General features: G+C 48.2%; 4 protein-coding genes across 4 annotated transcripts; 2 read left to right on the top strand and 2 right to left on the bottom strand.

Moving 5' to 3' along the window:
• Nucleotides 1–3,802: 3,802 nt before the first annotated feature.
• BJ212DRAFT_1592207 (uncharacterized protein) lies at nucleotides 3,803–4,241 on the bottom strand (the record flags this gene model as incomplete). The annotated part of the gene is made up of 2 exons (XM_041342525.1): nucleotides 3,803–3,967; nucleotides 4,019–4,241. 2 exons carry the CDS (start codon nucleotides 4,239–4,241, stop codon nucleotides 3,849–3,851), a joined length of 342 nt encoding a protein of 113 aa, XP_041185344.1. The 3' UTR covers nucleotides 3,803–3,848.
• Nucleotides 4,242–7,700: 3,459 nt separating this feature from the next.
• On the bottom strand, nucleotides 7,701–8,455 carry BJ212DRAFT_1408731 (uncharacterized protein). The gene is made up of 3 exons (XM_041337452.1): nucleotides 8,242–8,455; nucleotides 8,119–8,180; nucleotides 7,701–8,065 (listed from the first exon to the last, which is right to left on the bottom strand). Exons 1-3 carry the CDS (start codon nucleotides 8,432–8,434, stop codon nucleotides 7,922–7,924), a joined length of 399 nt encoding a protein of 132 aa, XP_041185345.1. The 5' UTR covers nucleotides 8,435–8,455; the 3' UTR covers nucleotides 7,701–7,921.
• Nucleotides 8,456–9,035: 580 nt separating this feature from the next.
• Nucleotides 9,036–10,123, top strand: BJ212DRAFT_1408738 (uncharacterized protein). Its single transcript, XM_041337453.1, has 5 exons — nucleotides 9,036–9,298; nucleotides 9,360–9,505; nucleotides 9,567–9,628; nucleotides 9,693–9,897; nucleotides 9,967–10,123. The coding sequence occupies exons 1-4, from the start codon at nucleotides 9,270–9,272 to the stop codon at nucleotides 9,714–9,716; spliced, it is 261 nt and encodes an 86-aa protein (XP_041185346.1). The 5' UTR covers nucleotides 9,036–9,269; the 3' UTR covers nucleotides 9,717–9,897; nucleotides 9,967–10,123.
• A 553-nt stretch (nucleotides 10,124–10,676) lies between these two features.
• On the top strand, nucleotides 10,677–11,515 carry BJ212DRAFT_1408752 (Cerato-platanin). Its single transcript, XM_041337454.1, has 2 exons — nucleotides 10,677–11,151; nucleotides 11,201–11,515. The coding sequence occupies exon 1, from the start codon at nucleotides 10,714–10,716 to the stop codon at nucleotides 11,143–11,145; it is 432 nt and encodes a 143-aa protein (XP_041185347.1). The 5' UTR covers nucleotides 10,677–10,713; the 3' UTR covers nucleotides 11,146–11,151; nucleotides 11,201–11,515.
• Nucleotides 11,516–21,961: the final 10,446 nt, after the last annotated feature.

Genomic DNA, 21,961 nt, shown 5'->3' on the forward strand with positions numbered 1-21,961 from the left:
TAATTGCATAGCGACTGTAGGAAGAGACCATGAGATACACTTGTACATACACATGTGGTTATTTCTCTGAGGCTTATTTGGGATCCGGGCTGAGGGGAGATCCAATATAGCAACAGGAAACTTCTGTCAGGATAATGTGACGAGAAGGCACGTACATCCTGCCTGACCCTTAGTACTCACAAGTAGTATGACAAGCTAGACAGATGCATCAATACCCAGCGACATGCCAGAACACGACAATCAAAGACCGATCCTTGCGTTTGCTACTACGTCGCGGAATGACGCTACATAGCCTGAGGTATCCGGTGATCGTGTGCATGACCAGTGACTACCCTGCTGGGATGTGCGACAGCATGGACGAGGACCAATGATACATTCACGAGGCGATGACTCACCCACTGCGGTGATCGCCGAATACAACCTCTTTCAGCGTGGGGTTGACGGTTTGAGGTAAGTCAAAATCTAAGATACTGGGAATATGAATCGCGGGTACTTGCCGACGACCGGAAACACCATCTATGATACTAGAAATACTAGAGTCACAGGACATTTAAGGCAATATTTACCTTGAGTGGATTTGCTGCAGCGTGATTTCGTCCGGCACTGAAAACCTGCCGGAAGATCAAGATCAAGAGTTCTACAGTTGATAGTTTACAGCTGATGCATCTAGATGCGACAACAATGGACTAAGATGAATGCTGAAAAGACGGTAAACAGTTGCCGCTTAAGAATCTGAATACTCAGACGCCGCGTTCTTTTTGGATTAATATTTCAATGAGATTGCCGTTTCCGAGTCATTTCATTCGTTTCGGTGCCTAGGAAAGTTTCAGGCGACACCTGTAAGTCAGCTTGAGCATATAGTAGTACCCGCTAAAAGTAGGAACACATGTTTCCCGCCGGCGTTGCGTCACAGGACACCGGAAGCCGACCAGACGATGGCTTATGACGGCGGATGTGCGGTCAATTCTCATGTGGCCGTGGGCGGAAATTTTCTTACCAGAAATATCATAGATCAGTCATGAATGGCTAGTTAAATTTGAGCTCGGCGAGGTGCCTGAAACTAGGGAACTCTAGGGGCGGCATGGTAACAGAGTACTGGAGGAGTACCTGACTTCTGTGTGAGCACGAGAACAGTGTTAAGCACTGAACGATAGTAAGCCTTGTCTCCGTCTTAATCTAAATATCCTGGTGAAAATCTTACTTACAGGTAACCGGGCGACGCGTGAGGATCGATTAGTATCAACGTGGCCGAAGGACTCCGGACGATCCGGTATGGTGTTAGAACTTCATCGAGCGTGTTATCATATATGACTTTTTCGTTTCTTCTTTCTCAGCCAATTTCAACGCAGGCTGACCGCATCAGAGGCCTTCAAGTCTGTGTCCGCATAGTATGATTTCTATCGATATTAATTGTCAACGTTTCGTGCTCCCTCTAGATCTCAAGCCAATGATATACTTACTGTGATTGCGATAGATTCTGCAATGTTTATAGTCGGCACTCATCAACGCTCGGGGACAACATGGAATTCCACCCACCTGCAGCTCGGTGATGTGACGACGCTGCTACCTGTATTGTAGTTATCTTCGAGCATGGCACATCCATCGTGACTGGCGTCTACAGCTGCAGCTGGACTCCAACCTAAAAACACCCAGCTATGTTCTAAAAACCAAGCCAATTTCAAGTCGAATGTTCAGTGCAGCATTACAGCTCTCCCACGCCTGCGGCTTTAAAGCTTGGAGTTCCCGTGAGACATGGTTTTCGAGAATAGATGTAGTTGAAGTTCTGAATTTTTGCTTCAACAGGCACCACAGCGAGTCTGCCGCAGGATGTGGCCAGTTGATCCTCGGCCTAGTGTTTTCTTTCGTGCAAGCAGATTCATTATCCATATCATACCCAGTGGCACTACTAGCTCACCATACAGTCTTCACTTGTTTTCAACTGGCGCGTCATCTCTGTCAAATACCACTCGCCGGGCCGTATTCCGACAACTTATGATCTGCGACTACCTATATGTATGCAAGCATCCGCACCTCTTAGCCACAAGTTCGTGGTCTTGGCAAGAAAATGTACTGTTGTCCATAATATTTGTGGCTGAAAGGTCAACGGTCGCTTTCGATGCAATGACAGATCTTATAACAAAGTCTCATACTTCGCATGAATTATTCCATGCGTCGTTTCCACTCTGTTCGGTAACTGGCTGGCCCTACAACAACCTGTTAGAGACGACCACTATCCGATTTCTTCGCTGTTCAATCCAGCAGAAGAGTTTGTATATTGGGAATTATCGGCAAAGTGGATTGGGGATAATTTGTCCTGTCTTTCATCACGAGATGATGTTTAACAGAAATAATATTTTTTCTGCCCTTGTTTTGATTTGAATTTTGTGCATGCAGCTCGGACATCGGAACCATCGCCCCACCTCGTTGCTTCGGGGTAGTTTGTCGTACCTATAAATCAAGGAGTATCCACGAACAGGAAAAGAGATTTCCTTCCCCCCTGTGTAAAGGTAATATCTCTGAACGTTTATCTGCCCCCGCATAAGACAAGTCGGGACCTATGCACAGGTACGGCGGTCTCGACTCTTGACCGATGACTTGGCTTGCTAGAATTCAAATTCTTTCTCAGTTCGTACTTGTGGCACTTTGACCTTCATCTTTGATTATGATCGATGGTTTCGATGGCGCTCAACCAGCTCCCCATGGCTGAGCTTCATGGGAAGATACGAATGAAAATCAAGGGAGACGTGCGCTGGAAATCAGACTCCGTGTACCGCCGGGGGGTGAGCGCTGATCATTTGGATCATAGGGTCTTGATGTTGAACCGATATCGATAACGTTCCTGCAACACTTGTATTGGGTTCAATCCGGTTCATTGAATGTTATCGACTGTAGCGGATTACCAGATTCGGATCAAGATCCGCACTCCGCCTTCCCGCCACTATAAGTGTTGCCACAAATCCCTATCATATCTATCTCCCCGCACCTGGTACGTGTCACCGTGTACAATGGTGAGCGCGCGGCATCTCCGCCATTATTCTCCTCTATCGCTAATGACTCGAAACAGGGCGTCAGTATTGAGACAATTACTCCTGGTGACGGCAAAACGTTCCCCAAACGGGGTGGTATGTACAGTATCTCCGAATCACGTTTCAACTAAGATCGCGACAGACACGGTTACAATTCACTATGTTGGCACACTAGAAAATGGCACTGTCTTTGATTCGAGCAGAGATCGGCAAGCATCGCACCTCTTGTCCATGATTATAGCTGACGATCATTCCTCCATAGTAAAGATCCTTTTGTGACACAAATAGGCGTCGGTAAGGTGATCAAGGGATGGGATGAAGGTCTGTGACTTCCCTGCATCTTTTGCTGCTCAATATTCAATGATTGATTAGGCGTGCCGCAACTATCGCTCGGCCAGAAGGCCAACTTGATAGCCTCTTCTGATTATGTGGGTGAATATCTCATGAAGATCAAGTCCCGGTCTGACATTATCTCAGGCCTATGGATCACGCGGATTTCCGCCCGTCATTCCACCGCACTCGACCTTGAAATTTGAGGTTGAATTGTTGAAGATCAATTAATGACTTTTAAATGACGCGGCGTGTACGAGCTTACTTTCGGCATTTGTGACTGCCTTTTTGTACCAATCCACTCAATTGTATGTTCATGCATTTTGGACCGTTTCGTAATTTCGCAATGGAAATATTTGTCAGGTTTGTGGTATGCATGATTGCGAACATGGTATCATTTACTTTGATTGATCTCCCCTACCAGGCGCCATAATTCTTCGTGCTCAGCTTCTCGTTGCGTCTGGTGCTCTGAATGTCGCATCATCTTGATGATCAGCATTTGGTGACATAAATGTATGGGCCTGCTTTACCCTCTGCGAAAGCCTCGATAGCAGCCAGCGACTCGTGATGAGCTTGCCGAGATGCTTCCAAGAGAACTTCCATCGATGTATCTACTCGATATCAGAGATAAAGATCCAGGAGACTGAAGCGTTTCAGCTTACGGGATGTCCTATTCTCGCGCGAATCCTCCATCAGGCTATGAAGTTTTCCCCGTATCTCCGCATAAAATTGGTCCCATCCTCCTTCACCGTCCTTTTCAGCAGCAGCTCTCGCCTCCAGTCGTATTTTAGCTTCAGCACATCTTGCCCGATTTTCTTCAAGCATTTGTTGGAGCCTATCTAGCTCAGCTCGCAACGGATCGTTCGCGTTAGATGGTGCACTCATGAAAAAAGACTGCTTGTTACTATGTAATGTCGGATCTCTTATGTCCCTGCTGACTGGCAGGTTGCGTTGCAGTAAACGGAAGCAGCAAGCTTCGAAGTCTAGAAATAATTCAAGAATTCACCTCACGATCGGTCGAAACACTTCTTATTGACTGCAGCTCCTTGCCTTGTGACAACCCTGCGCCATGCTGTCGGTAGTATGCTATCGATCGTTTAGAGTTGCGCAAGGCAAGATTGTTCTTCGGCCACCAATAAATTATACGGCTCTCGGCCGACGGACCAGATCGAGTATTCTTTTAGAACAACACGAATGTTGGAGTAGGGGACCCCTAGGCAGAGGGTGACAGTAGAGAGAGGTTTGGCGGTGTTTGGGCCGGGTTTAGCCGAGCGAGCGTTGTTAGAGCAGCTGGAGGCAGTAGCATAGGCCAGGTCTTTGTTGTCCTTCGATAGCATAGTCTTCGAGCATAGCCCACTCCAATGTACTTGAAATATTCACTAGTTGACACTGGACAACCATCTCCTGCAGCCTGCACCGTTCGACGGTGTCATGACGTCGACACTTGGCAGATGAGCATCTCCAAGATTTGGTGGAGCTCACAAGAATTACTGAGGAACTTTGCCGTTGAAAGCAGTCCTGATCTAGAGTCTGGTCAATACGTCGAGCATCCGACGGAGAAAACCGTACCAGTGAATATGTGAATGCCGCGGCCAATCGTAAGCAGACCACATGGTTCACGGGACAAGCGTGATCGACCTGATGATCGATGCTATCGGTCCCTTGAACCGCTGCGCTGGAAGCCGTGGGCCGTCAGATGAAATGCGGCACCAAATAAACAAATTAAGCTGCAGTTCAGTAACACAAATGGGGGTGGTGCAAGTTTGCGGTGTTTGCATAGTGAAAGCACCTGGAACCACGCACCCTTGGATGAACGGCGTTACCATTTCGAGTACAGTACGACAACAACAGGCGTCATTAAGTCGCTGGGAACAGGACATAGTCTTCAATATTCAATCACATCTACACATAATCAGTAACACACCTGTGCGCAATTAAACTCAGTGACGTTGATCAATTACGGACCTTTGCGGACTGACGAGAGGACGGGTTGGACGATGAGGGAGTCTGGCTGTTCTTCACATAAGTATTCATTGGTTTGGGTTGCCAAGAACAACTCGAAAAATCGAGGAACGACACTGTATAACTTATTGAACGGCGAGCCTCGACTTTCTCCGGGTCACACAAATGTGTCGTCATGCCAGCCAAGGATTGCTTATGATCACGCAAAGCCCACAGTGCGTAACACCTGATAAGTTAGATGAAATCATCGATAGATCGGAAGGCCTAATTACATGTTCAGGGGAAAGTTCATACCTCCGTATGGTCGAAGTGTCGGAGAACCCCGACTGGCACGGAACATCCTCTCAGAGCCTCAAAGAAAGGGATTATCGCGAGTATTAGCACTAATAGTGCGGAAGGAAAATCATTGAATCATTCAAACTACGGTATCATCAATATTTCCCTCAGGCACATCGAAAACATAAAGAATAATTACGCTATTAGCGACGCCATTGGTACGTGTACTTCAACCATGTCCATGTCGTCGTCGTCATCGTCATCGTCACTATTCGATATCTGATCCGCAGGAGGTAGAGCGGAATCATGAGAATCGTGTGATTTTGCAGTCGCAGCGGAAACATAACCCTCTTCCATGCTTCTGGGAGGGTTGAGGTCTTGGGCTAGCTCGTCCTCGCCCACATCTGCAAACTCCGCCAACTGAGCAGCTAAGAGGGCAAGCTCAGCCTGCAGCGCTGCCCTTTCATCGCTGTTCAACTCAGTGCGTAATAAGGTCTCGGTATTACGAGATGGCAGAGATGTGCTCGCAATCGTCGAAACTGGTTGGCTACCGAATGTCGACGATACCTCGGCAGAACCGGCAAATACTGAAGGTGGCACTTGAGCCATCGTCGCAGAATCTGCATGTATTGGCACTCCATCCTCGTTGGAGATCTGAAACAATTGTCCGAAATTTATGGCTTTGAGTATATTTTGGGCCGCTTCCCAAGCATCGCTGCCTTCCCGAACCTGGCTTTCGGCAGTTTGTGTTTCCGACGGAGCAGGCTGAGGGTGATGATTTGCCACAGACGTTGACGACCCTGGATAACCGAAGCTATAAGGATGGCCAGGTTGTCCTTGTGTGGAAGCATGTGGCTGAGACGATGGTGTACTGGCATCCGCGTCATGGACAAGGGGAATATGAGTGAAAGGTGATGATGTATGTCCCTGATGGGCAGACAATGCAGTTTGAGCGTGAGTCTGCGGACGACGAGTAGTTCTCTTGGAAGTCTGATGGATAACATCGTTAAAAGTTGCAACAAGAATCAAAGTGTTGTGCTTACATTCCCACCTTCCCAGTTGACATTCAATCTGTATTTACCATTATTCCCCTTTTCTAGACGTCCGCGTTTGAAGGCTTTTTGGAGGGCCTGACTAGCTGAAGGCCTAAAATTTGACTGTAACGGGTAATGTGACGCCATCCAACTAAAGAGGGCCTTTGGTGCACACCCCTCTGGGTCCCCAAAATCTATCAGCGCCTCTACAATCATTTCTTCGTAACTGGGGAGGTCATCGACGTTATTTGATGATGAGGGTGGTTCTGAAGGATGTGCTAAAGGTGCACTCGTGAACAACGATGGTGCGTGACTTGGCGGAGGTGGTGGAGGCGGGTTTGGTTGGTATTGACCCGGAGGTGGGTGAGGGTAAGGGGGATATGGATGGGGAAAATTGTAGTGTGCTTGGGGTGGCGCAGGATAGTACGGAGCATGTGGGTAGGAAGGATGGTAATAGGGTTGATGTGGATAGTGCGGAAGGGACTGTGGTGGTGGGTGTGGGTGAGCTGCCACAGACGGATGAGGTGTAGCACTACCAGAGGCCAGGTCATGTGTTACAGAGGGCACCGGTGGTTGCTCAGAAGAGGATGGAGCAGTTTTATCTCCTGTGTCTGAAGGTGAATCCTTTGGCGGTGATGTAGATTTAGATTGATCCCCAGAGTCCACTGGAGGGCTCAATTGTTGAGCTGGTGCATGCTGAGAGATCTGTGCATTTTGGGCCTGGATTGCTGCAATTGCAGCTCGAATATCATACGGCCACACAGTACTTTTTACATGGAGGGGTGCATGAGCCTCAAATGTAAGGCAGATATCTATTATCTGTGGTGGAGGAAGCAGTCCCAAGTACTGTCGTTTGATGGCATAAATTTCAGATTCTGTCATTAGGTTACGCATAAATATGCAGTCGATTATCCAGCACATTTGTCCGTACCTGTGAGGGGCTGGTACCCATTTTGTATTGGAGGATGTGTTGGATGGTAAGGAGCCGCTGGAGTGCTCGCCGTTTGCATGGTTCCGTGTGCTGCACAGTTTTTCGCATCAAGGTTTGCAAATAAATTCAGCCACCGACGACGCTAAACTCATCCATCAAACCGCACTCTATTATCCGCCTGGTCATCGTTCCTCTCGCGAACTTAAGTGCATTCTTGGGAAGAGTGATAACACCTTTATCTTTCGTCTACCGAAGATACTACTACCACAGGGTGGCTTCTAAACATATGGCCAGTACTAGGCAGGGTCTTGAAATTCAAAGGCAAACGAACTGCATCCTTCGGCAAGTTGAAGACACGTCTCTCATGAAGGACGGCCTTCTGCCTGAATTCCTCTTGTAACCGGCAGTTCTGTGGTTGTTGGCGGTTGTGACTCCTCAATCAAGGAAGCTTCGTCTGGAGAAAGAGAGAGAAAAGATTCCTTGTATTTCATTGTCCATCTGCGCACCTGAAAGATCACAGGTAAGACGAGCTAAAAAAAAATCTAGATGAGACACGTACTGGCGAGAAGACATGTTCCCGCTCGCCCCAATCAGCAAGGAAGACACAATAGACTATAGCAGCTAATCATTATGAATAAGTTTACTATGGTCATCAGCGAACTGTGAGAGCGCGAAAATTCACTGGGTATCAGGGTGTAGGTGAGGATGTGGGACGCAGAGTACACCCATGGTGGACGGAAGTCTCCATCATCTTGCTCGGAGCTCTGATTTTGACTCGGAGTTGGTCGAATGACTGGGGACTTTTTTGAGTAGGAACGTATACACGGTGTTCTGCGGGCCAATGCAGTTAGTCGGAAGTGGTTGATTGCGAACATGAATAGGCTGAGCAGCGAGGTCACAGCCACTGATACAGTTAGTTCCTTGTACTAAATTCTACTGAATTGTAATCTTTTGCAAGTTCAGGCTTGCAAGGTTGCAGCTTCAAGCAACACTTCCTCCTTACAACAATTACACATTGAATTTCTCTTAACAACTTCACTTTTCGAGGCTCCATGACACTCGGAAAGCCAAAATAACCCACTCTGCATTATTTCGCGCACTTGCCGAGCACCCTGATGAAAAACAGGCGTTTTAACAGAGTTACTGAGTATGAAATTTCGAAAGCGGAGAGCTGTACGAATCTCTTCCCACTGGCAAGTATTGGCGTCTATCATAAAATTCTCAGCTTATCAGACTGATAAAGTACACAGAATATATCTCGGATGTCATCTTATACCACGAGACCCTTCTTGACTTCCAGCTGGCCCTGGGCTTTCGAACAGGGGCATCATTCCCGGCATTCGTGCTGACATGGACACGCATTCTCTTCTGATTTTTTAGAATTTGCTACTCAGGGTCTTGGCGACCTTCTGCTTTGTCTACAAGCGGCAGGAGGAGGAGGAGGAGGAGGAGGAGGAGGAGGAGGAGGAGGAGGAGGAGGAGGAAGAGGAGCCCGTTTCAGCAAATGGCGTGCCCCGATCCTCTGCAATTCGTCATCCCCACCCACTCAGGTTGATCTCGAAGTCCAGGCTAAATTCTTGCTCACTGTGCCGCTATTAGTTAACAAGCTGGTCTGACCATTGTGGAGCCTGATGTTGACTTCGCTGAAGACGCGAAACTCAGGAAGAGCATTGGGGTCCACGTGAGGATAATCGGTATGTTTTATGCGAGATGCACTGCATATGGCGTACTGCTGGAGGGTAAGAACTACTTCTGGCCTTTGAGGAGTTCAGCCGCGAGTAATTGAATTGTTCACGCAAGTTCTTCTATTAAGCCTTCCTTTCCGCAACCCAGCCTCAAGTACTCTTCGCATTCTACCACGCCAACTGAAGAGAGTGGCTCGGCCACCGCTATAATCCTTGCTCGTCCAGTCCCTGTCGCAGTTGAAGGCATCATCTTCCTTTCAGGCAAGACATTCATTGCTCTCTCCTGCCCGTCCCATCCTAAACTGATATTTTTGTCGTGTAGGTGGTCTTTCTGACCCTGATGCAGTGAAGTTGCTCAACGCGGTCAATATTGTCGCCAACAAGGTTCCTGCCAACTCTCTTGCTCGTCTACCTCATCTCATATTCTCATTTGGATGCGGTCTACAAGGTGATGCTATGCAGAAGTAGGTGAAGGCTGATGACGCTGGTGCAAAATCTGTGTGAGGCCAGGGGTGAAGCTTGGTCGCTCGCGGTGAAAGGCGAAGCTTGAAGCCCAAAATATCAGAACTTGTCCGTTTTCAGTCACCTTCCAAAATAATAGACGTCTATGACTCAGGTGCGTTGCAAAATCACGATGAGAAAGAATACCAGAGGCAAGTTTGAACTCGTAATGCATATTCATCAACAAATCTCGATTTCGAGGCTCATCAGTTTACCGCCAGATGCTTTTGAGCAGGTTTATTTTCATGTCTTGCGCTGTCTTCCATTCATCAGTGGCGCTGGCAATCTCAAACACGGCCTTGAAACATGCCACATGTCCGACCAGCACAGCGCTATTTGTCCATGTCAGAGTTAATTGGCGATGTCCATTCGCAGGTCTTGATAGGGTTGCTGCAGACTTATGGTGTGGTTGGTTCATTGGCTGATGACTGAAAGGCATATATCAATGCAGACATGGCCACCGCACGTAAGCTACACACGTGCACTGTCACTTGCTGACGGCTGAATTGTCCTGCATAGAGTTAGTTGTGTTCTCGGCGCGGGTCATGTGGTCGCTCTCCATATTTTGCGCTCATTCGTGAAAAGTACATGGCAACATACTGACAAAACAGCAGATGGCACTGTCGAAGACGCCTGCGCAGCCAATGATGGTGTTATGTAAATGCCCATAATGCCGTCGTCTCCAGCACCTTGGTCACCGTATTTGGGTTTTAAACGTCCCGTTATGTGTCCTGCCTCGTCTCACAGGTTTGCAGGCACGAGAATTAACAACTGTCATCGGGCACTTGAGGCCACTACTGACCTCCATCCTTTGCGGTCTAGCTGCATTTTATCCTGATGCGCAGGTAAGCCAGGCTCAAATTCTGGCTGCGTGCGTGCTATTTGTCAATGGGCACGGACTATAAAGCCTGGCCAATATCCAGAGGTCAGTCATTAACAAGTCAGTCTTCAAACCACTCGTCTGCACAATGAAGCTTTCCTCCGCTGTCGTTCTTCTCTCCGTCTTTGCTCTTCCTGCTTTTGCAACGCAGGTCGAAGTGACCTACGACAACTTCTATGATAATTCGGCCACTTCCCTCTCCAATGTCGCTTGCTCTAACGGTGTCAATGGCCTGTTGACAAAAGGCTACACCACTTTCGGCTCTCTTCCGTCTTTCCCCAACATTGGGGGTATTCCCAACCTCACTTGGAATTCAACTCTGTGTGGTACCTGCTGGAACTTGCAGTACACCACTCCTACTGGGACACATGAGAGCATCTACATCACCGCTGTCGATGCAGCGTATACATTCAATCTGTCCCTTGAGGCATTTAACGAGTTGACGGACAACACTGGTGTCGCTGCGGGCAAGGTCACTGCTACCGCCACACAGGTAGCCGAAAGCTTCTGTGGCATGTAATGACAGGCAAGCTGTTTTACAACACGCGGGTGAACAAAAGCTTACTTTTGAACAGCAAGTATGTCACATCACCAGAATGTCTTGAAGTTTGATGAATTATTGGGTTACACTATGGAACTTTCGTCTCATCGTCTTGCTTCCTCTGTCTCTGCTGTTATATACTTGATCTTCGGTTTTCATTTGAAGTACAGTTGTCCACAGTACTTACCGTTCATTGTGGTTGGTTGGCCGGACTTGCATTAACTTGATTGTCTATAAATGGAAATTTGTCTTGATCGTCATGATGCATGATGGGCGTCATCGACGCCTGCGAGGATAAGTTAATTAGGAGCTCTAGGACAGGGGGTTGACAATTTCTCTTCGTTGCCACCATGAGTATCTATCAACTTGCCCCCAAACCGCCCACCAAGCTCGGCATCTATCGCACACTGGCCCCCACTGCGGGTGTGCACGTTTCTCCACTCGCGTTAGGAGCCATGTCCATTGGGGACAAATGGCACCAGTACGGAATGGGTGCAATGGACAAGCAGTCCTCAGTGAAATTACTGGACACGTATTTTGACGCAGGCGGGAATTTTATCGATACTGCGAACAACTAGTGAGTACCGTAGTGCTGGGCTGTGAACCCCCCTAAGTGGAATGCCATAATAGCCAAGACGAAAGCTCAGAGGAGATCATCGGCGAGTGGGCTGAAAAGCGTGGCATTCGTGACCAGCTTGTCATTGCTACCAAAGTCTGTTGCTCCCAACGCTTTACGACACAGTTTTCTTGAGCTGAGGATTACCTTTTGAACAGTACACTACCAATTTCAAACGAGGCTCAAATGAAGCACAGAAGGTTAACTTCACCGGAAACAACGTCAAGTCGATGCGTCTCAGCGTGGATGCGAGCCTGCAGAAACTCCGAACATCTTACATCGACATCTTATATCTTCACTGGTGGGACTTCGACACCAGTGTTGAGGAAGTCATGAACGGATTGCATGTCCTTGTCCAACAGGGCAAAGTTCTCTACCTGGTAACGCATATCAAAAGCCCCTGTCACGTCATTGAGTTATTAAATGTCACTGTATCAGGGTATCTCTGATACACCCGCCTGGATCGTGTCCAAGGCAAATCAATACGCTCGTGATTACGGGAAAACTCCTTTCGTGATTTATCAAGGCATGTGGAACATTTTGGAGCGCTCATTTGAGCGCGACATCATTCCAATGGTCCGCGCTGAAGGTACAGCCGCGGAATTGTGGCCTGAGAAGTCCTATTTAATTAGTTGTCCTATTCAATAGGTATGGCGCTCGCGCCCTGGAATGTTCTCGCCGGCGGTAAATTCCGCACAGACGAAGAGGAGCAGAGGCGCCGCGAAACGGGAGAGAAGGGGAGGGAGATGTTTACCGCAGGTTGGGAACGTACTGAGAATGAAAAGAAGGTGTCCCATGCGTTAGAGAAGGTAGCAAAGGATGTTGGCGCCAGTCACATCACCGCCGGTAAGTTTCATTATACCTATCATAAAAATACATCAATAACGGGGAATGCAGTGGCCATCGCATACCTTATGCAGAAAATGCCGTACGTTTTCCCCCTAGTTGGAGGGCGCAAAGTCGAACAACTGCATGGGAACCTCGAGGCACTTGATATATCATTGTCCCCGGAACAGATCAGGTATTTGGAAAGCATCATCCCGTTTGATCCGGGGTTCCCTACCTCCATGATTGTGCGCAGTGCCAATCTCAGTCGTATATACCAAACTGACGCGTCATCTCGCAGGGCGATGGGTCATCTCCTACTATACTTCTCGCACATACCGCTCATTTCGAGAAGGTCCCGCGCGTCGAACCAATCAGGCCATCGGATAAATAAGAGTCTCATGTCCCTAAGCGCCGTGTCTACAAAGTTGTATAGTATTCCATATCAATGAAACTCTATTGATTGGCAATTAATTCCTGACATGTACTTCACTATCATGACCGACTGCCCGAAGTTGGGTCCAATCCGAATTGCACGCGATTAACTCATCGTGGGTCACTAGCTCGATATTGTGTGGGTAATTATACACCCTCGTCGAATACTGATAGAACACCGGTGTCGAGTTCACTGAGAATCCGGATTGAACGGTCAAGGAATGGATTCAGCCCCGCGGATCTGATTTATCAGTTATCGACAATGATCTCAAGATCACCTGATGTTTTTGCCATGCTCTGATAGGTCGTGCAGACAAAGCATGGCGTCGCAACAGTCTCATTACAGTCATAGTCTGGCCTATCCCACCGTGAGCTTTAGAACCTCGTTATTCTCGCAAGTGGCCTCATGATCCAACCAAGTGGAGTTACCTGGGCGCGTTCTCCTGCGCGTATTTGTCAGTCGTATTGGTACTGAAATTTCTGACAAGTTTGTTGCTTATTCTGGGCTCAGTTAAAAGTCCCGATAGGTTTCTGTTTAAAAATATGATGTCAGAAAGTAATTTCGAATTCCATCTGAAGAGGCCGCAATGCGCAGCTCGCCGTGATGCTTGGAATTTGTGATGAATTCATATTTGCTATTCATGCGAGGTATCGGTCCAGAGTATTGTCCTCATGTTGGAGATTACGGGGACAATCTATCTATCGTCCACTGCGGTTGGTTGTCGGGCGAGCCTTCCACACGAAGATATCGGACACGGTCATGAAGCCGTGAAGGCTTTCCAAGCCAAAATTCAACTTCGCTGTGTAATTTCAACGCATAAGATTGATTGTAGTCAAGAATATGGAGAAACCTACCTGGGGATTACTCTCCATCCACCCCAGAAGTCAGGTAATGGGACATCGCCTTCTTTGTCAGATGCCTGTACTCCAAATCGTTCCTGGACCTCCGTCAATCGGTTGACTAGGTCATCTTCCCCGATGACGCTGCTCTGATGGCTTGCCCACGCACCCAAACGGGTGCCGACAGGGCGGGATTTGAAGTACTCTCCGCTCTCTTCTTTCGACAACTTCTCGACCCTGCCAAGTACCCTCACCTGCCTGGACATCTCACGCCAGAAGAAAAGCAGGGCAGCTTGAGGGTTCTCTTCCAGTTCTCGAGACTTGCGAGATGTATAGTTAGTATAGAAAACAAAGCCCCGCTTGTCTAGCTGCTTGAAGAGTACCATGCGTGAAGAAGGTATACTCGATGCCGTTGCTGTGGAGAGAGTCATAGCATCAGGTTCGCGGACATTGGCCTCGCGAGCTTGGTTGAACCAGATATGAAATTGCTCTAGGGGAGATGTGTGGACATTTGACGGGGTGATATGATCTGGGGTATCATATTGGACATGTCCTTGGACTTGGAGGCAATCTGCTGATTCTGTAACGGAGACTGAAGACATGAATGATTGAGAGAAGCCACTATAGATCGGAGACAATGAAGGGACGCGAAAAGAAGATGCCGCCGGGATAAATCTGCGAAGTGTTATGGAAGTAATGATGGTACTGGTTAAAAAGAGCATGAATTCGACCGTTGTCAAGGATAATGCCTATTGAATCAGCCTGATTGATTTAAATAACTTCGGGGATTCAATTGGCGTTTGAGCCTGAAAGTCAACTTCAGAGCACATCGTTCATGAATCATGATGTTTCGACTAGTGCGAGAGGACTGGGCAAGTAAGCCTAACAACTGACGATGTTCACTAATTAATTCTGTGAATGATTACATTCCGCGCGATGAGTTATTCTATCAAGCTTCAGATGCCTTGCTCAGGCTCTGTGATCTCTTATCATCCGGGCTCTCCAACTCCAATGACAAAAACAACTAGCTGCACGGCGGAACTTGCAGCTCCCGAATTTGCGCTTCACGTACCGACTTGTTTAACTATCTGGTGACCGCGGATCACAGGTCATGTGAGAAGCTCTCTAATACGATCATATTCTAGCGAACATCAGGTAAGCGCAAGAAGACGCAAATGAGCAAAACGTTGCAAACGAATCCATAAGCGACTCGAAGCGAGTACTTCCATGTATCGTGTACGGCATTTCCATCTTATCGATGAGCAGGTATCTCACAATCAGTTGCAATCTTTCTCGGGTCCATGACTCCTGCCGAGGTAGGCGAAATATCCTTGAAAGGAACCTCTCGGAATGAGTGAAGATGAGTGATAATCTCTGCGATGCTCATAACTTTCTTTTTGTAAGATTGCGGTCCTACCGACTGAGTTTTCAACTTCTCAAAGTCTGTGCTATGGCTGGCTCAAATTATTCGCGTATAGAATGGCATACGTACGTTCTTGGTGTTTGAACGATTTTACTAGATGAACTTCCCTTCTGTTTACGTGTAAGCTGCCCAACTATGCACAAAGATAGGCCGCCGCATCTGGCGCTTCAGTAGACGCTTGTCACTCTCGATTAGGAGTAGCTTAACTCACGGGTCATGTGAGGGTGCACTTGGCTAGTACACAAACTCAACTTCAAGTTGGGGCAAGCCTAGGCTCGCTAACTTGGCGTCTGTTCAAATCAGGATAAAAGTTTGTGGATTAATTATGATGAGAACAGATAGGCTTACCTCGGGCACAGCAACGGATTGATGAAGAAGGCGGCGTCCTCGCTTAGCATAGTATCCATGTCGTCTGACAGCAGGCTCGAATGACTGCCGGCAAACTGGACGTTGACAAGAACAGGAATCATAGAGGTTTTCATCTTCAATGATCTAGGCTTGCTGCCACTGGGAAGCGACTGAGCTTTGCTGGAGCTCTCCCCTCGTTTCGACTATTTCCCCCAATGGTAGGGGCAGGAACAGTTACCAACCTCTATGGCCCTTCAGTTGCCGCCTCACGTCCTTTATGGGCGCCAGCGCGAATAACTTAGTTTGTAAGTTGTGAGTCGGCCCGCGAAAGCGGAAATATGAACGTTGATCCCCTCAACACGCGCAAGATAGGATTTCGATAACTTCGTCGCAGGGAGTTATTACCTAATGGCAGCCCTGACCCTCGATTTTATTGTGTGCGATTGGTTCGACCGAGAATGAATAAATGGATTGAGTTCGCCGAGCAAGCGTTTGACTAAAGTGGTGACGAGGGTACCGATTGGCGCCTTTTGCTGAGGGACTCCCAGTCTTAATCTGTACAAATATTTAGTAACAGTGCCCACGATATATGACACACCTCAACATACCACTAGATACTTATCAACCAAGTGCCTTGGAAATACTAGGCAGATAGAGAGCTGTCAATGCGATGCAGTTCTGCCGCTGACAGCGCTGCTTGGACGGTCTATGCAGGAGCTTCCAGGAGCACCATTAAATTTGGAATGGATGAGGGACAGATTTGAAGTATTGTGCCACTACAGGGCTTTGAAACAGGTTTCAAGATTGATTTCACTTATCTGTGTGCGCTGGCAAATGATGCGCAGCTACTCGGGCCACTAATGGCCAACGTCCCCGCGTTTAGACCTCACACGAACAAGGAATTGAGTGGACTCCATCAGCATAAATTAGAATGATACTGTCTGATGGATTAGTGATCCTCGATTGGAATAGTGCAATAAACATGCCGTTTCTAGTCCTTTCCATCAACTATAAGAGGGTCCCCGACGTAAAAAAAAAAAAACAGCGTTAGTCAAGTTGAGCAGGTTTACTAAGTATAAACTTTGGAAAGTTCTAAGCTTCAAGAATCGGAGAACAGCTGAAAATAGGACTTGGAGTTGCTGCTAGCCTCACTGCGGCGCCACATGCCTGAGATTGCCGGCATATTCGATTAGGATCTGAGATTGTAACCAATACATCCAGTGAAATGATTTCTTAGAGGTCTTAATCAACCCTTCATCTCCTGGTTTTCACTCTTCTCTTTCCTCCACAACTCCCTAGTCCCGTATCCATCTTGCCTCGTTGCCCAGCGAGCGCATTCAATTCTGAAAAATGCACTCCATATCCGACTTGACAACGTTCTGTCGGAAGACGACCGGTGACGTCCCTCCGAAGCTTGTGGTATGCATGCATTTTGCGTTGTCTACCATCCACTCATTCAGCGTTCGTCATTTTTTGTAGGGCGCGTCTACCACAGTTGTAGGGTCGAAGATGTATCTTTTCGTGCGTTGCTAGTTGGTCTCTATCATCCTTTCTTATCAAATCGTCCGTATATTAGGGTGGGCGCCTGGTCACAGAGCGCCGCATGGTCTCCGATCTATATGTGTTCGACATGGAGACCTTTGTCTGGGAGAGGATCACACCATCTCCGGAGGATGATATCCCAGAAGCACGATATTTCCACTGCACAGAGACCTGTGAGTTTCTCCACCTGGCTGTTTGTCGCCCAGCTCTCATGCAAATTTGATTTGCCATAAGGGAACAATCAACTGATTGTTTTCGGTGGTATGGGCAGCACCCGAACTCCAGTAATCCAGAAGATCTTTGTGTACTCAACGACGTCCGTTTCTTCGACTTGTCAACATGCAGTGGGTTCCCGCAACAGCTACTAACGGTGCCTCTGCGGAGTCTGGCGCAGAGACGTTGGTTCCAAAGCCTCGATATGCGCATCTATCATCTGTTTCAGCTGACCGTCTTTTCATCATCGGAGGCCAAGACCTATCGAATGTTTGGCTGGATGACATCTATGTGTATGATTTATTGGGTAGAGCTTGGGTTCAGCGCCGAAGCTTTCCCCACCATTGTGGTACCTATCGTAGCGTAGCCGTTTCCGCAAACCAACGTGTCCGATTACCGCAGGAGGAAGTCCACTCGACGGATACGACCACCATGTTGGGTCCCCCTGGGGCACGATTCCGGCCCGAAAAGTCCCCTCCTTCAACCCAAACATTCACTTCATCCGATTCGTTTGTCACATGCCGTATTCAGCTCCCCCAACTGACGACTTTCCGAATGACATCTACCTGTACAGCAACTACAACGTAAGCTGTTAACTGCTGTGACTGCTTCGTTTAGGCCTGATGACATATTTATCACACAGTTCACAGATGTCAAGCGAGAGTTTGAGGTTTTCTCTCCATTGCCAGACACAGATTTCACGATCACGGATCGTTCCACGGATATGACAGGCACGTCATTCCCCCAGGACTCCGTTTCCCTCAGGTGCCATCCTGGGCACGCACTTCATCATTGCTGGCACGTACCTGGCGCATACATACCAATCTTATTCTATCTGGGCGTTAGACATGTTGACCATGACATGGTCTCGTATTGACTCGGGGAGCGCCATGGCGACTGGCTCCTGGTTTCGTGCCTGTTTGTGGGCAGAAGCGAACAAATTTATGATCTTCGGAAACCGGAATGGCAACCTCATCGAAGATTACAACCGCCGGCTTCTCAGTTGGGATCACGTTGCTGTTATAGATTTGGAGTCATTTGGAATCTATCAACCTCCACCTCTGCAAATTGATATACCGATGCAGGAGTTTGGATTATCAGCCCTAGAAGAGGGTGTTCTTGCTGATTTTGAAATCATCTGTGACGACGGGCGCAAGTCAAATGTTCGAGAAAGACTCTCGAAGATCGTTGCCCTGGTTTCAAAGATCAAAGGAACAAGTTCTTGGCGCGGGCTCGACAGGCAATAGAGATCTTGCCATCATCTTCCATGGACGTTGGGCTTCCGGACCTCCCTGGCGCACCAGGTCCTCAGAAGCGCGTCCAGACCCACGTCTCACCGCCACGCGCCTTCAACCTATCTGAGCCGTATCCAATCACACTGGCGCTATTGCAGTATTTTTACTCACTGGCGCTCATCACTCCCCTCCAACATGCACCTGCAGTGTTGAGCCAATTGCTGATTCTCTCGAGTACTTACCAAATTCATCACCTCGAATCCCTTGTAAAACATGCAATGCATCGGGCTCTTTCGAATTCGACTTCTGTCGGTGTGTACGAAGTCGCAACACTGTGTAAGCTGTCGGAGCCTTCAAATTAGGTTTGTTTATCCAGTACCTCTTGACGGCATATTTGACTTTTTTCCGTTCAGGGCACTCAAGACAGTTATGGTGATTATTTCAACATGAAGGGTCTCTTGTCACGAGCTGACATAGTTCTCAACTCCTAGTCTTATAGCCAGAAGAGGACTGGTCGTTCCCGCGCTGACAGTAAAAACGGAGGCGGTGGTCGTAACCCCGACCCCAGTGACAGTGATAACCCTGGTCGTTCGAGCGACATTGTCCCAACATCAAGTCGCAGCCGTGGCGGTGGTGTTTCGAACGCAAAGTCATCTAGCTCTCTTGATCAGCAGAGCAGTACAGGCTCGACGACAAGAGGCTTCACAGCTAATCTCAGTGAGTACTTTGAAGACCGTGAGTAAAAATGAAGTATTCTAACCCGTGATTTGGGTATCATGTAGCTTTTCCCACTCGTGGTGGATCATCATGTCAGAACTCGGCTGCCACCGCAACTCCGACAGTTTCTCAAATAACACAGGCCTCACATAAAAAACCCTTTCTGAATCTACCTTAACGCCACGGAGACGATCCATGGCGCACCACCGCAACAGAACGTTCAGCATTATTTCAGCACATACGGACTTTGAGATATGCGCCGTAGCTGACCTCCTGTCGCCTGCAGTATCGCATCCACGGAGCTATGCCGAAGAGCAAGAGCGCGTTGGAGTCGCGATAGATGACGTCGATGATTTCCTTGATCCTAGCAATGGTGTTCATACTGCCGGAAAGGCCCCTACCATGCCATATCTTCTTCTAGAGCACGAAGAGCCTCTTTCGCCTTCCTTCGGATCCCATTCCATGACCAGCTCAACCACTCATTCAGAGTCAGATTTCGATATCTCTTCAGATGATTATTCTGGCCCTTACACTCCCCTCCATTTCCTCCTCCCCTGCTTCCCACCTTCCACGCCGCACAAGGATGCGATCACGTGCTAGCAACGGGCACGTAAGCGCCAGTGACAGCGATACACCCTCCTTGTCGTCTTCAACAACGTCTATCAGCTCGAATGGCAGTATCTCGCAATTATATCAGCATCGCCTCCTACCAGCCCTATCACCCTTAAAACTCCCATTGATCATCCAGCTGTTGCTAACCAGCAGCTTACAATCATTGAGGAGCGAACAGCAGAAGACCGGGATATAACTGGTCGTCGCTATTCTGACTCGGGCAGCATTATCTTTTCGCCCGATTATACAACACCGTCACTACGGAAGCCATTTATTACACGAACTCCTGACGTGCGACCGAAAGGTCGTGTGTTCAATGTAGAACACCTACGACTCAATGTTCAACCCACAGTCACCCATCATTTTCCATCCATATCACCTGCACCTTCTTCGACCTTTGATATTGGCTCACCCGTGAGCAGCACCTTTTCCCCGGCAAGTGCCTATACATCGATGGCCAGCCCTCACCCTACGAAGTCATCTCTGAACCATCTCATGTCCCCGGGCGCGAGCAGTAGCAAGGCTCCAAGCGTGCTTGAAAGCGCGTGGTCAGCGTCTCCAACTGCGAGTGTCGTAACATCCAAAACTGCTCGCAAGGAAGACAGCAAAGCAGAGAAGGCGCGCAAATTGGAGGAGAAGAAGCGACAGAAGGCAGAGGCCAAGGCTGAGGCTAAGGCCAAAGTGGAGAGATTGGCGGAAGAGTTGAAGGAGCGTCAACGACGCAAAGTTGCCTCACTGGACAGGCAGTCAGTGCACACCCATCGGTCATTTGGCCGTGTTGCACGACGGCATTGGGACGATGACATTCCTATGTATAACGGTCTGGGCACCCTTTGATTGTCGGTCCTTTGTCTTCATTTGCTTTCCACTATCTTTACTTGTTCCTAGATTTCATCGTATATATATCATCATGTTCATTTTGCATATATTTACAATGTTGTCCTATCTGTCATTAATGTACCACACGCGATGTACCGGATTAGTCTCAAACCTATTGGAAACTCATCCCACTGGCTTTGAGGTGAAGATAACGATAAAATGACTATTAGAATTGGAAAGAGAAAGGAGACATGAAATCCGCGGTGCCAATGACATCTGAGCTAGTCATTGACTTGTAACCACGGTGAAGATTTTCCACGTGCAACCTGAACTCCGTCACAGCATTAAGCTCGTTGTAGATGCTAAGGTGAAGCGGGGAGAGAGTGATCCTCATAGTCCATCAGTCAGAAGGGAGATTGTCGGGAAATCTGTCACTGCTGCATGTCCCCGACTTTCCCTCATTCCGGCTCTAATTGCCTAGCAGCATCGGCAGTTGTAGCAGCAAATGCGAGTGGGCTGCCTTGAGTACCTGTCATTGATGCATCAGTGGAAAGGACCGAATCTCCTGAAAAACGAGGGGCGATGATGTGATTATCTGAGCCAAGAACATTAGTACAAGCACAGAAAATAAATAGGGGACGATCTGGGACTTACATTCCCTTGCATGCGCTGTAGCCGGCGTTGAGTGAACTTTGAACATGTTTATCCAAACAACAATACACTCACCGAGATCTTTCTGCCTGCTGCAGGAGGTGCCTTCCTTACAGTCAGGTCGGCGAGTCACAGTTTCCTCAAGAAAACCTTTCTGCCTTTCTCGTATCCACCAGTCCTTCATACCCCAGAGCATGACTTCTGTAGCACACTGTCTGCATATCCTGTTTCTCGGCGCATCTGGATTCTCATCAATCCCAGCGGTAACGCTATGGATATCCACGAACAAGTCGAGCTCTATCAGGGGACGGAAACCATTAGGCTGGGAGAGGATGTGTGATGCAACCTACACTGCGTCAGATACGTAGGGCCGTGATCAAAAGGACCATCACTAACCTCGCGATAAATATGCCGAGGTGAAAGTTCTTGAGCGGTCAGGTAATCAAGCATGATATCGACCTCGACGGTATTATGATCGAAGCATCCATAAACTTCGGATGATTGGATAAGATCACCGAG

Source organism: Suillus subaureus (assembly GCF_016647635.1).
Source record: "Suillus subaureus strain MN1 chromosome Unknown BJ212scaffold_268, whole genome shotgun sequence".
In the NCBI taxonomy this organism is placed as follows: domain Eukaryota; kingdom Fungi; phylum Basidiomycota; class Agaricomycetes; order Boletales; family Suillaceae; genus Suillus; species Suillus subaureus.